We start from the raw sequence: 14,781 nt of genomic DNA, 5'->3' as shown, positions 1-14,781 counted from the left end.
ACAGCAAATACTACAACACAGTGATGAAAGAAATATGAGATGCATCTTCTCTTCTTAAAGCAGCTGCTCTGATTTATCTACTGGATTTGAATGGAATCTTACTGTAGCTTCAGTAAACTGGGAACAAATAAACACAGGCACAACCCTGTATGGGATGTGATAAGGACCCTGTGTGGGATGTGATCACGACCCTGTATGGGATGTGATCAGGACCCTGTATGGGATGTGATCAGGACCCTGTGTGGGATGTGATCAGGACCCTGTTGTGATCAGGACCCTGTATGGGATGTGATCAGGACCCTGTATGGGATGTGATCAGGACCCTGTATGGATGTGAACAGGACCCTGTATGGGATGTGATCAGGACCCTGTATGGGATGTGATCAGGACCCTGTATGGGATGTGATCAGGACCCTGTATGGGATGTGATCAGGACCCTGTATTGGGATGTGATCACGACCCTGTATGGGATGTGATCAGGACCCTGTATGGGATGTGATCAGGACCCTGTGTGGGATGTGATAAGGACCCTTTGTGGGATGTGATCAGGACCCTGTATGGGATGTGATCACGACCCTGTATGGGATGTGATCAGGACCCTGTATGGGATGTGAACAGGACCCTGTATGGGATGTGATCAGGACCCTGTATGGGATGTGAACAGGACCCTGTATGGGATGTGATCAGGACCCTGTATGGGATGTGATCAGGACCCTGTATGGGATGTGATCACGACCTAGTATGGGATGTGATCACGACCCTGTATGGGATGTGATCAGGACCCTGTATGGAATGTGATCAGGACCCTGTATGGGATGTGATCAGGACCCTGTGTGGGATGTGATCAGGACCCTGTGTGGGATGTGATCACGACCCTGTATGGGATGTGATCAGGACCCTGTATGGGATGTGATCATGACCCTGTGTGGGATGTGATCAGGACCCTGTGTGGGATGTGATCAGGACCCTGTATGGGATGTGATCAGGACCCTGTATGGGATGTGATCAGGACCCTGTGTGGGATGTGATCAGGACCCTGTATGGGATGTGATCAGGACCCTGTATGGGATGTGATCAGGACCCTGTATGGGATGTGAACAGGACCCTGTATGGGATTTGATCAGGACCCTGTATGGGATGTGATCAGGACCCTGTATGGGATGTGATCAGGACCCTGTATTGGGATGTGATCAGGACCCTGTATGGGATGTGATCAGGACCCTGTATGGAATGTGATCAGGACCCTGTGTGGGATGTGATAAGGACCCTTTGTGGGATGTGATCAGGACCCTGTATGGGATGTGATCACGACCCTGTATGGGATGTGATCAGGACCCTGTATGGGATGTGAACAGGACCCTGTATGGGATGTGATCAGGACCCTGTATGGGATGTGAACAGGACCCTGTATGGGATGTGATCAGGACCCTGTATGGGATGTGATCAGGACCCTGTATGGGATGTGATCACGACCTAGTATGGGATGTGATCACGACCCTGTATGGGATGTGATCAGGACCCTGTATGGGATGTGATCAGGACCCTGTATGGGATGTGATCAGGACCCTGTATTGGATGTGATCAGGACCCTGTATGGGATGTGATCACGACCCTGTATGGGATGTGATCAGGACCCTGTATTATGATGTGATCACGACCCTGTATGGGATGTGATCAGGACCCTGTATGGGATGTGATCAGGACCCTTAATGGGATGTGATCACGACCCTGCATGGGATGTGATCAGGACCCTGCATGGGATGTGATCACGACCCTGTATGGGATGTGATCCGGATCCTGTATGGGATGTGATCAGGACCCTGTATGGGATGTGATCAGGACCCTGTATGGGATGTGATCACGACCATGTATGGGATGTGATCACGACCCTGTATGGGATGTGATCACGACCCTGTGTGGGATGTGATCACGACCCTGTGTTGGATGTGATCACGACCCTGTATGGGATGTGATCAGGACCCTGTATGGGATGTGATCACGACCATGTATGGGATGTGATCACGACCCTGTATGGGATGTGATCACGACCCTGTGTGGGATGTGATCACGACCCTGTATGGGATGTGATCACGACCCTGTATGGGATGTGATTGGCTTCTTTGCGTAGGTGAAACAACCAAAATCCCTCAACTGAAATTATTCCCTGAATGAAAAGTGGCAGAGGGAGTGAGAGCATCAGAGCTGCAGAGGCTCATGGGAGGACGAGCACATGGGGACACACGTTCAATCAGTCATCTCACTGAGCAGCACACGAGCCTCCCACTCTCCAGCAGATATAAAACCAGTTCAGATTTATCTGTTACTGGTAACATTAACAGTAAAACACAGATTTTGAGCTGTGTTTTCCATAGACAGAAAAACTACCTGCATGATACAAGCCCGCTGAAGCAAAGATTACAGAGAAAATTCTAATGTCTATTACACACATCTTTTATTGTTTTAATGTTTTATCTGCTATCTTTAATGCTTTGTTGTGCTCTGACTTGAATGTGATCTGTGGACTGAGAATTTGACCTTTGCCATATTTCTTTATGTTTTATTTGGTAATTTTGCTTTTATTTTAAGTGTCCACAGAGACAGACAGGAAGCTGCATGGCATAGAGAGGGGGGGGGGGGGGGGGTATGACATATGACACGAGACCCCCCCCAGACAAGAACTGACGAGAACCATAGATGTTGTTCTTATGGAGCCTACATGAAAAATAAATGATTGTATTAAACTTGCAATATAAAAATTAATATTACATCACCACACTGCTAGAAGGTTCCTGATTTCAATCCTGGTTTGTCTGTAGAAAAGACCACACACACAAAAAAAACTCACACACAAACAAACACACACACACACAACTTTTGTACTTGAGTAAAAGTAATTCATTACTTGCTTTTAAATGAACTTGAAGTATTAACAGTAAAAGTACCTGCCGAGTGTGCGTTCCTTCACAATATTTATAGCGATTTGCTGATGTATGTAGCAGAGTAAAAGTAGAAGTAAGTACTTGAAATGTGTCTACTAGTAGTAAAGTACAGATACATGATAAATGATACATGATACACATAGACACACACGCTTTAGTGTATCAGGTCAACTTGTGGTGAAGAGACGTCTCAGCCGTCACGTGACTTCCTCTAGTTCCTTCTACAGCCAAGTGCTGTTTAATCCCTGCACCCAAATACGACTGAGATCTACAGAGTGCAAAGGACTGCACCCTCAACGACTCGTGTGATAAATGATTCAGACCCTGAGGCTGCGGAGAACAAGGGGAGAACAGCTGAGCAGGAGGAGAAAGATGAGGAGGAGCAGGTGGAGGAGGAGGAGGAGGATGAGGAGGAGGAGGAGGAGGAGGAGGAGGAGGAGGAGGAGGAGGAGGAGGAGGAAGAGGAGATTGTATAAGAGGAGACAAAGTTAAAGGTATTGGATTGACGGTTAAGAAGGAGACAGTGAGACAGAAGGAGAGACGAGGAGGCGTCGGGGGGGGAACTGGAGCAAAGGTAGACAAGGGAGGAGGACAAGAGAGGAAAAGAGGGCAGGGGACGGAGGGACAGACGGATCAGACGGAGGGATGGAGGGAGTGAGTTGCAGGTTCTCTGTTTCAGCCTTCAGAGACTCAAATGGGAAAATAGAGCAGGACAGATTACCTAGAGCACCCCCCCCCCACTGATCCAAATGACCCAGTAAACAGCAGCTCAGTTCCCAGCACGTCTCAGAGAACCGACTGTGGTTTATTGTATGTAAAACACATGATGCAGACGTGCACAGTGAATAAATCATGCTTCATTCTGCTCCGATACATCCACGTGGATAACCCACTCTGTGGAAGCGTAAAGGCAATTAAACCATTAGGAGCGTCCGAGTCGATTTAGCGTAGAGCATCGCCTCCTAATCTGTCGGGGGGGGGGGGGGGGGGCAGCAAACAGAAAACCAGACGAGTCTGAACTAATCCTCCCTGAACTAAACTGGGTGCAGCTCTCTCCGAGGGTTTCACAGCGAGGAGAGAGGAAATGAAAAGCATGCACATCCCTGGTATCATCTCACATCACGGGACCTGGAGAGGAGACGCTGCTGGAGGACGCCTGTGGCCTCTCAGGAGGAGAGGACGGGACCTGGTGGACCGAGGCGTCTCCTGAGGAGTCGTTCAACGAGCTCATTGTGAAGACGAGCCGCTGAGCGCTCGCTCCTCAACGAGCCGCTCAGCTTCCGTCTGGAAACCCAGAGCTGCTTGACCACAGAGCTCCACAGGAGGGTTCATATCAATACAACGTGGATACGAGGTGGAATGTTTCTTTAGGTGCAGTGATGATGTTTGAGTGTTTGTGGGTCGACAAAAAACTTCTGAGGAGTGTGTAGTTGCTGCCACATTTTACCTCCATTAAGAAGGTTAAGTTGTGTTTGTTTGTGTGTTAATTTAGCAGGATTGCACAAAAACTACAAGACGGAATTACAACCAAACCAAGTGGAAGCACAAACAACCATTTACTCACACATTATTGTTTACGTATGAATGTACTGCTTTTAAATCTGTGAAGTATTAAATATTGATTATGTCGATTATGACTCCACCCACCCGCCCTTAAGCTCCACTACTCAACCAATCAGGTGCACATGTGTAAAAACATCTTTTTGACTTTTTTAACGGATTCATTAATTAAAGGATGTGTCCTCTGAATTGTATCTATCAGGTTCTTTGTGTTACACTGTCGTAAAGTCCTCCGGCCTGAGAGGAATCACACTTCAGACGAGTACTTTAAACTTTAAACTTAACTGGACTTAGTCTCCAGTAAACCATAAGCTGCATTCTGTTTGGACTTTGGGAGGAAGTTGGAGAAATCCCACACTCACATAAACTCTAATCTCTGCACCAGCAGCCTCACGTATGTGTGTGAGAGATTCCTTTGTTACTGGCTGAAGGAGTTTCACGAGTGGCTCGTCTTCTTTTAAAAGACAAATGAGAGTTTCATCTTTAGTTACAGTTCATAAACAGGGCTGTGTCTGCAGTGGCTCGCTCACAGTCTATACGGACAGACCCCAGCCTCAGTGCTGGTTAAAAGTCCTCCATCAGTCACACAGTCAAACTCTGACAGCCGCTTCCTGTCACTGTCCTGTGCCACTTCCCTTCTCCACCTCCGCAGCTCCTTCTCCCCTCGTATCAGAACAAGCTTTACTAACCATTCCTCTGTTTCACATGCTTCCACTGAGTAAAATCTCTTATCCACTCCTTGACTCCAGTGAAAGCCCCCATGACTTATTCATGCTGATGGATTTTGCCTGTACACGGCCTGATCTGTCTTTTCCCACAGTCAGCTCTAACCAGACGTGGCCCCCCCCCGGTGGTCCCTAGGAGCCCGGCTACACGCCTGAGTCATGGCCGTGCCGGGGCTACCTGTCCTGCAGCCATGACTCCATATTTACATGCCTGTCTGAAACTCCTCCTCTGTTCTGCTTTGTCAGAACAGAGGAGCCGTGCACATCCGTGAGTTTTCAACGTTAATGGACGAAGTAGAGAACAAAAGACACGAGAATAAAGATGCATATGCTTGAAAATAACTGTTTGCATCCTCACAAAAGGTTGAGGAAGAAAAACTTGAAGTGGAGGATGTGCAGACACGATAGGAGGATGCTAAAAGGTCAAAGGTCGACACAGGTGTCCCAACAACAACAACAACAATGTGGACTCCTCTTCAACCAGCGCAGCAGAAAGAGTCAACACCAATGAGCGTGTTAACTTCCAACAAGGACATTAACGGGTACTACTCGAAATCAATAAGTGCAAAACCCGGATAGTTTCCCCTCTCGCTCTCCATCCCTCACTCATGTTGCTCTGTTATTGTTGCTCTACCTGACTTCAGTCCTAAATCTCCCTGATTGGAGGTGAATAAAAAGCTAAATAAAATGTCAGGTTATACGATTGGTGGATCGATACGCTCGGCTCCGAAGGCCGCTCCAATTTGGGAGAGCTACAAAAGTTCTCCGCTGAACGTATCAGTTGTGTCTGCAGTCCTCACAATCAGTCGATACTTGAAATCCAGCAAGGGCAGGGGAGAGAAAGAAGCATGCCTCCCTCTCTCTCTCTCTCTCTCTCTCTCTCTCTCTCTCTGCTCCTGCTTCGTCTCCTCCATTTTCCTCCTCTCGCTAATGCACTCCTGTCATCAGGGAGTTGGAAAGCATAGTGCAAGCTAACAAAAATCCACTGTGACGGCGAACCCGGTCTTTTATAACGTTAACTAAGCCGGCGGGGGGGGGGGGTTGTTTAGGTGTCAAGAGAAATTCATTCAGGAGACAAACGTATGAGAAAACGCACTTTCTTTGTCCTGTAGAGCGCTTTGGGAAAGAGAGCGAGGGCCACACGGAGAACAGGTGATGAGTTCGGTGACAGATATGTTTGAGAGAATTAGCTCGCAGCACAAGGTGGGGATGAACGGCTGGGGCGGGGTGGGGGGGTGGGGTGGGGGACATCACAACCTTTTTAGGAGTTCTCTCATGAATCATTCAGGGTCAAGTCAGTGAACAATTGGGGCAGTGCCACACTTTCACTGAATGTGCTCGATGTGTTTAGAAGAGAGGGCCACGGCTCCGGAGGACGGGACCTATTTACTGCTGCTGCCTTTCTCCAGCTCTCACCTCAACACAAAGAACAAGTTGGGGAAGACAGGAGCCTGATTGGAAAAAGTGTTGTCTTCCTCATCGGTGAACACACACAGACACACAGACACACACAGACACACACAGAGTTCTGCCACCAGGACCCTGTACCTTGCAACTGCCGGAAGCGTCCTTCCAGGAGCGAGTTGAAACAGATGTTGGAGGTGCTGAAACTCAGCCAGCGCGCTCTCTTCATACTCTTGGCCGAGGAGGATGAGGAGGAGGAGGAGAGGATGGGGGCGGGGGTGGAGGGAGGATGAGGGTGAGGGTGAGATCGAGAGGTCCGCTGACGTCTCGGGGTGCAGGCGGCGGAGGAAGAGGAGGATGAGGAGAAGGGGGCGAGTCCCGCGGGCGCCACGGCGAGCGGGACATGCAGCAGGGTGCCGTTCCTCTCCGGGTGGTGCTCCCGCTCCTGCTGCCTGCTGCTGCCCCCCCTCGTCTTCTTGCTCTGGGCCCGGTGGACCGGCGGCGTGCTCCTGCTCCGGCTGCTGCTCACGCCCCCCCGAACAGGGGCCTCCCTCTCTGCCGGGGCATAGGTCCGGCTGGGGGCCTCCCTGGTCCCGCTGCTGCTGCGGTGGGAGGTCGTGGTCTCCCTGCCTCCGGCCTTCAGGCTGATCTTGACCTCTCGGAGCCGGGGCTGGCTCACAGGGGCGGCGCTCAGCAGGCACGGGCTGCTCATCCTGACCCCCCCGATCAACAACAACAACAACAACAACAACAACACGCAGCCTGGAGCCGGCAGAGGACCTGGGCTCTCCACGTCTCTCCTCTTCTCCGTCTCTTTGGCTCTCTGTCCTCCTTTCCAGATCCCTCTCTCGTGCTCACTCCTCCTCCCTCCCTCCCTTCTGGTCCTCTTTCTTTCTCCCTCTCTCCTCACTGCTGCCGTGACGAGGCTGTGCCTCCGCTCTCCGGCGGCACGAGGGGCTCAGGCTGCCTCCCGGTGCAGCTCAGAGTGGTTTCTCCGGCTCCAACCAGGCATACAGTATGATTCAATACATCCACCTGCTCACACGACCCGCCCCCCCACGCTACGCGGCGCGCCCACACGGTGATGACATCAGAGGGTTTGAGGCACAAGGCGGGCACAGTTGTGATTTCCTGTGCCAACATGAAACTGTCTATCTCCAGGGAAAGTGGCTTTTTTAAAGTCTTATATAACGAGCAGTGTAAAAGATGCTTGTTAGGTGTGTGTGTGTGTGTGTGTGTGTGTGTGTGTGTGTGTGTGTGTCTGTGTGTGTGTGTGTGTGTGTGTGCGGGTGCTTTGAAGGCTGGCTCGTGTTCCTGAGTTCACAAGCTGTAAATAAGCAGTGGGTGTCATTCAGAGCTCCCATCATCTGCTGCCTCTCTCTCACTCTCTCTTTCTCTCTCACTCTCTCTCTCTCTCTCTCTCTCACTCTCTCTCTCACTCTCTCTCTCACTCTCTCTTTCTCTCTCACTCTCTCTCTCTCTCCCACTTACAGGAAACACTGATTGCATTACAGAAACATCAGTGAAGAAGCAGCAGCACTCTAACACAATATCAAACTCACCTTCACTCACACACACACACACACACACACACACACACACACACACGAGTCTTCCTCACTTAAAGAGACACAGCAGGAGAAGTGGTGTGAGGGGTCGGGACGTGATGAAGACCGTTCGATCGCCCACGTGTGAAACCGTTCTCCTGCCTCTGAACCCTCGGTGGCTCCGAGCGACAGATCAGAGCCGACGCCTCTTGATTGTGACTCATCGTTTCCTCGGTTGTTTTTTTTTAAAGACGATTCATGACCTACATTTCGTTCTCCGTCACCGTCTCTCATCTTGTCAGACGCCTCCTCGCTCGCATCGAGGATTTCAAATGACTGGGATGTGAGATCTGGTGGGAAAAGCAGATCTGCTCAGCCCCGAGCAGATGCATGCATGGGAATGAGACATTAACAATGTGAGTGAAGGTTAAAGTCATCGTTTGGGATTGAGAAGTTGTGTTGATGCACTTATCAAGGTCAACTGGAGGATCCTGGTCAAACAAGCAGTGGATGAGCCAATAACTGGAAAGCAAGAATGATGCTACTGGTCCCAGTCAGGTATCAGGAGTGGTGGAGGAAGTACAAGTACCACATTGACTTTTCTACCTGAGTAAAAGTACTTTGCTTGAAATAAACAGAAAGTACTTTGGTTCCCTGTATTATTGACTCTCTGCCTTTCCAGGTGTTTACTCTGCACCAGTGAGTGATGCTGCTGCAGGAGGCGGAGTCTAATTACACCTGCCCGCTCTGATTGGATCAGTGACGATTCTCCTCCTACTGATTACTTTATAAAAATATAAAAAACAATGGAAATACGTGACCCAGTGCACATTGCAAGTACAGATACTTGTTCATATATGTAGAGGAGTGAAGGTGAAAAGTACCTGAAAGTAAATAAAGTACAGAGACATGTAGTGAAGTAAATATACTTTAGGGGGGAGGAGCATCAAGCAACTAAGTAGAGACGAGTTTCCATTCTGAGGCGGTGGAGACTAAAGTCTGAGTAAATAATGATCACATAGCAATTAACAAGGCCAAATCTATAATAATGAATCATATAGATATGATTTATGTCAAATTTAAACTACTTCAAAGGCAAAGTAACTGAATGACTCAACATTTAGGACACGTATTGTCCATTCTCCAGTCCACCTTGTGTGTGACCTCTGTTGTGTCATGTGACCCTCAACTCCCCTTCCCTCTCTCTCACGCCTGCTTCCGCCTCAGAAACGCTGCTATTTTAAAACGCCAGCGGCCCGGCACACAGGTGGGTCGCAGCCCACCGGCTTAGGCAGACATGTCAGAGATGTGAACTATGAGAGGAGGCCGGGCAGGGCAGCTGTCCAGTTCGCTCAGACTGGGAACACTCTGGGAATGTGCAAGCGATCCCAGTTACTTGCGGAGGGTGTGGAGCCGTGTCGGGGCTCAGCTGCCCGGGAATGTGTTACACCACGAGGAACATAAGGGACGCACACACACACACACAAACACACACACACACACACAATACAACACAACGCCTGCAGGGCCCGAGCCGGGAGACTTGTGGGGGAAATTGCTCGGGATGTGATTGTGTCATTTTGTTTGACTGGTTTTCAGTGAAGGTCAGAGTTTTACTCCATCCCCTTCAACCCTGAGGAATTTGAACCGACACCCTTTCATTTCTGCCCTTCCCCTTGCTCTTAAAACGACAGCGTCTCCGGAGCTTGTGGCAGAGCGGACGGGCGCCGGCCTGTTTGCTATGCAGCCACTCACCTGCGAGGGCCCTGATGCGCGAGCGCTCGAACAGCCGGGCCGAGCAGTTGTCATTGTCTAGTTCCTCGTCACGCAGGTCGAAGCGGGTGTTGATGTGGCTGTACTGCTGCGAGATCTCCGCGTTGTCAAAGTCCACGGTGGAAGTCATGGCGGAGGCCAGCGTGGCCAGCGGGCGGGGGGGTGGGGGGGGGATCGGCGACCGGCGTCCTCAGGTGCTCTGGGCGGCGAGGGAGGTGAGCGGGGGGGGAAGAAATGTCAGGATTGGACGTGGGATACCGGAGGTGATCTGAAAACACAGGAGGACACAGAGGTGTAAGTTATCACGTGTAAAGACAAAGTGATGCAACTTTAATAAGAATAAAAGAAATCAATAAAAAGATTTAATGTCTCATTCAATTCAATACTGTGGTTTGTTTATTCTCATGTTAGTCGATTGATGTTATTTTCACATTCATCCGCTGAAGGAAGAAAGTTTCTCTGTGATTGTTTAAATCTGAGTTCAAGAAGAAATGTGAAAACCTCCAACACACACGGAGAAGATTTGGGTATTTTTAGATTTGGGATTTGGGACAGAAAAGAATCATATGTCATTTTAAGAACTTAAAGAAGGAAATATTAACTTTAATGTTGGCTGAAATGCTAAAAGAAAAAGAAGATGTTTCACACAAATCACTGAGAATTTAGGAATCAGACCGAGATGAGATGAACCGGACGACGTTTGAACTAAAACAACCAAACAGAAAATAAATAATGATGTTTGTCATAACTTTTTATGATGAGCTGGTTCTATTTTCCTCAGGATTCTGTCAGGAAGGAAGATTCATTTGTAAATCGACAGGAAATTTAAGCTGCAACTATTTTGATATTTTATTAATTGCCTCAGCGATTAACAAAAAAAAAAAAAAAAGCCTGAATTTATCACTAGATAATGATAATGTAATGTAAACTTGGGTTTTAGGAGTTTTCATAAGCAAAGACAGCTAAGATCATCTCATGTTTATTATAGAGCTCAACAGATAAGTGTTGGAAATGATCATCTGATTCATCAATGATGAAAACACATGATGCTGATTGGACGAAGCATCATCTCAGCTGCAGTTCAGTTTTATGTGTGAGCTAAAAAAAAAAAGTTTGAATCCCACGGCCCCGGAGAGGAGGAATTAAATCTCTGTTGTGTCTCATGTATATTTTTAAACAGAGGTCTCACCGATCACAGGCCCCTCGCGGTCTCCATTTTGTGTGCGTCACTTTGCTTCGCCCCTGCAGTGTGTCTGTGTGTGTTCTTGTGTGTGGAATGGCGGGCTGGAGGGTCGCCGCTCTGATAGCTCTATCTGGGTGCAGCATGGCCGTCTTATCGTGTCACACAGGGGAGGGCAACCCCCCCCCCCCCCCCCGCTCTGGGCCACGCAGCATGACGAGCGCGCCTTCGTTTGAATGATGCAGCTCACGTGGCTCCAACTGTGTGTTTGTGTGTTACCCAAGTAATCTATTACACACAACTCTGAGTTACTTAGCGGTATGGGTCCCAAGTAGTTTAAGTAAAGCAAGTTTATTCTTCTAAACAAATACTAAAAACAGACTTAAAAAACTTATTTTGTACTGGAATAAAAGTATAAGGATTAAAATATCTCTTTATCAGGGATATCTGTGCAGCTGCTGATATACTGCAATTATCCATCAGCCAATCGTGTGTCAGGAGCTCCATCACAACAGGGAACATGTGATTAGTGGGTCTTTGTGAAACAGCTCATTCCTCAGAATGTTGTGAACATGAAAACCGTCCAGTGAGCAGCTGCTCAGACGGAAACGCCTCGTTTCTGAGACGGGTCACAGGAGAAGGACCAGACTGGTTGAGGCACTGGTGACTCAGATAACCACTGTGTGCAACTGTGATGAGCTGGAAATCATCTCCGGGATCAGAACAGCAGGAAACCACATCAGGGTTTAACTCCTGTCAGACGTTTATTGTTCAGTTGAAAACTTAAAAAACGATTTCTGCTCAGGCTGCAGATGGTGTAGTCGGAATTTGGCGTCAAGAGAAGGAATCCATGGACCCAACCGGCCGTGTACAGTCCAGCGTGGTGGTGGTGGGACATTCCTGGTACATGTTGGTCTCTATTACCAGTAAATCATGGTTTGAAAGCCACAGCCTCAGTATTGTTGCTGACAAATTACTTTTTCCAGTGCATTGAGCTCTCTTGGCCACCAGAACACATACAGTACTTGAGTAAATGTACTTTCTAAACCTCAGGAAGTCAAAACACAAACTCCCAATGCCCCCAGTGGCTGTGGTGCCGGTGCAGTGGGAGAGGAGGCCCACAGCGATGCACCATGATGTCCTACAGGTGTCCCTCCCCCCCCTGCCTGGTATCAGTCCTCTGCAGACGTCTGTTATCGGAGCAGCGACGCTCCACCCACCACCGGGGATCCCCTTATCACCTCGCACACAGACACACACAACCCCAACAGAGCCGCAGCACAACACACTCTTACAGCGCTCAAAGGCCGTATCCACAAAGTGACTGACGGCCCGACTGAGCTGCCAAACACAACTTCAGCAGTTTAAGAGCTGGAGCTGAGACGTTTACAGAAGGCTCCATTTAAAGCTACTGTGTAGAAAGACAGGCCCTCCTGCTTATAGACGGTCCTGTGACACAAAGGTCAGGGGTTCGAAACCTGCCCGCCACAGCAACTGTGAGCCTGTCAATGGAGAGGAATCCTCCGGTGGTGTCCTTGAACCCGAGGCAGGACGCTCACATGGCTGCTCACTCACAGCGGGTCACCCTGTCGGCTCCACGGCGTGCAGCCGAGACTCAACTCCCCAGAGCTCCAGGGAAGAAGCTGATCGAGGGGGGGGGGGGATGTAAAACTGTTCCAAATTATAAAGTTCAAGCTGTATCGAAATCCTCAATCTACTGTGAACACTTCATAGATTCAGACCTCGAAATCATCAGGCTACAGAAAATAAACTCACACACTATTTAGTTTCGATTATTCTCAACTTGCTAAACTTGCTAATATCACAGGCTGTATATAAACATAAGCAGAGGATAATGGGAATATGGTTGATTTTCTTACTCTTTGATAATAAGCCGTCATTTGACCTGATGGTGGCGCTACATGCAAAGATCAACAATAACGATCTATTAGGAGTCAAATCGTGAGAGTTTATATTATCAGTTCAGTAGATGTTGAGATATTTCACTGGTTCAATAAAAATAAAGGAAAAGTGTCAACTCAAAGTTTTTAAAATTATGTTCTCTGTCCAAACCCACGAGTCTCACAGGAAGAATGATAAATGATCTACTTTCATTATAAGTCGTTATTGTTGTACTGGTGATGTCTGACGTGAGGTTGATACAGGACCTCGACTGATGAGACAAATAAATAAACTTTGACGCTACTTGAATCTCTTTCCATCAGCTGCAGTCAGAAGTCGTCTGCACATTGTTCAGTAAAAACGATATTTCATAGCTGCACTGGGACATTTCTCAAAAGCAGTGAAATGACAGAGGATAGAATCGGCCTCTGGGATTTCTCCACACGTCGAGTTATAAACCTCATCATGTTTATTTGTGCAGGAAATTACAACGATGCCTCGAGGGAGTTTTTTAACAATTCATTGTTTATGACGAATGAAAAAGAAGTTTGACGGTGACCTTTCCTTCTTGTGATTGTACTGTTGCTTTATTGTTAAAACTACGTGATGGAGAAAATTGAAATGTAAGAAACAAAATCAACACCTGAGATGTATAATAATAAGAATATAGACTCATTTACTAATGATAATAACTATAAATATGAGAATTTGAAGTTCACAATGTGTTTGAATAAGGAACAATTTCCAAATACATAAATTGATATGTGGCTTAGCTCAGATCTAATATGTAAATATGCATCTTACTGAATCAGGAATTGAGCCTGGATGTTTGCATATAATTGGCCCCTCTGTGTAAACTGTGGCCCCTTCCTGGCCCCTGATTTAGACAAATCCTAGGACCGCCTCTGCCTGGAACCCATTCTCTCAGCTGAAGGTGTGCTGATGCCTGTATAGTGTACTTTCTGAAGTGCAGCACATTAGCTGGATCACAGTGAACACATTACGGTGAGCAGCACAGAGCCGGATGGATGAAATAAGAGATGAGTGGAGTCGAGGCCTGTGGTCGGGCAGAGAGTAAATCTGAGACATAAACACAGGAGATCAATGTGTAGAGGAGGAGGAGGAGGAGGAGGAAGAGGCTGGTTACTCTGCAGCTTCTCCTCAAACAGGACGATCCAACACCGAACTAACTCAGACTCTTCATGTAGTTTTAAAAACACAGATGATAATCAACACTGTGGAAAACGTCCTCTGTTGTGCTCGACACAGTTTGAACTGTAACACTGAGCAGCTATAAAGAATTGATAGTAAACTATTCCTGGAGTATGTTTACACAAAAGTGCCTGCTCCCAACCAGACACACAAACACACAGCCACACACACACATACAAACACACTCACACTTGTCCTTTTAAGGGGAATGAAAGTTTTGTGTGCAGGGAAGTTTTCACTTCTGAGTTATTTTAAACCACAGTTTAGAACCAGGGGTAAAAGTATGAAAGAGCTTTAAGAGAGAAGAAGAAGAGAGGAAATGTGCAAAAATGGTGAAGAGTACTTTGGATTTATATCTGTGGTGGAATGTAAGTAAATACATATACTCATTTGTTACTTTCCTCTGACTTTCAGGGGGAAATAGAAGTATTTCCTTCTGAAATAAAGCTTAAATAATACTAAATATACTATTGATAGGCAACATTACCTTTTACTCAACATGTATATAACAGACTTACTTTATATCAACTTTGCAAATG

The 14,781-nt window shown here is 47.6% G+C and overlaps 1 protein-coding gene across 2 annotated transcripts in view; it reads right to left on the bottom strand.

Annotated features, from left to right (window-relative positions):
* Positions 1-14,781, bottom strand: part of sptb (spectrin, beta, erythrocytic) — a 39,575-nt gene that overhangs the window by 23,748 nt on the left and 1,046 nt on the right. Inside the window, exon 2 of one of the 2 annotated variants that reach the window (XM_062397608.1) lies at positions 9,931-10,216. In XM_062397608.1, the coding sequence (XP_062253592.1) occupies positions 9,931-10,078 (148 nt within the window). In that variant the 5' untranslated portion in view covers positions 10,079-10,216. Of the gene's footprint in view, positions 1-6,772; positions 7,378-9,930; positions 10,217-14,781 lie in introns of those variants that run through there. The other variant, XM_062397609.1, reaches the window with a different exon arrangement.

Source organism: Platichthys flesus, chromosome 10 (genome assembly GCF_949316205.1).
Source record: "Platichthys flesus chromosome 10, fPlaFle2.1, whole genome shotgun sequence".
Lineage (NCBI taxonomy): Eukaryota > Metazoa > Chordata > Actinopteri > Pleuronectiformes > Pleuronectidae > Platichthys > Platichthys flesus.
This window is presented reverse-complemented; position numbering and strand designations above follow the sequence as displayed.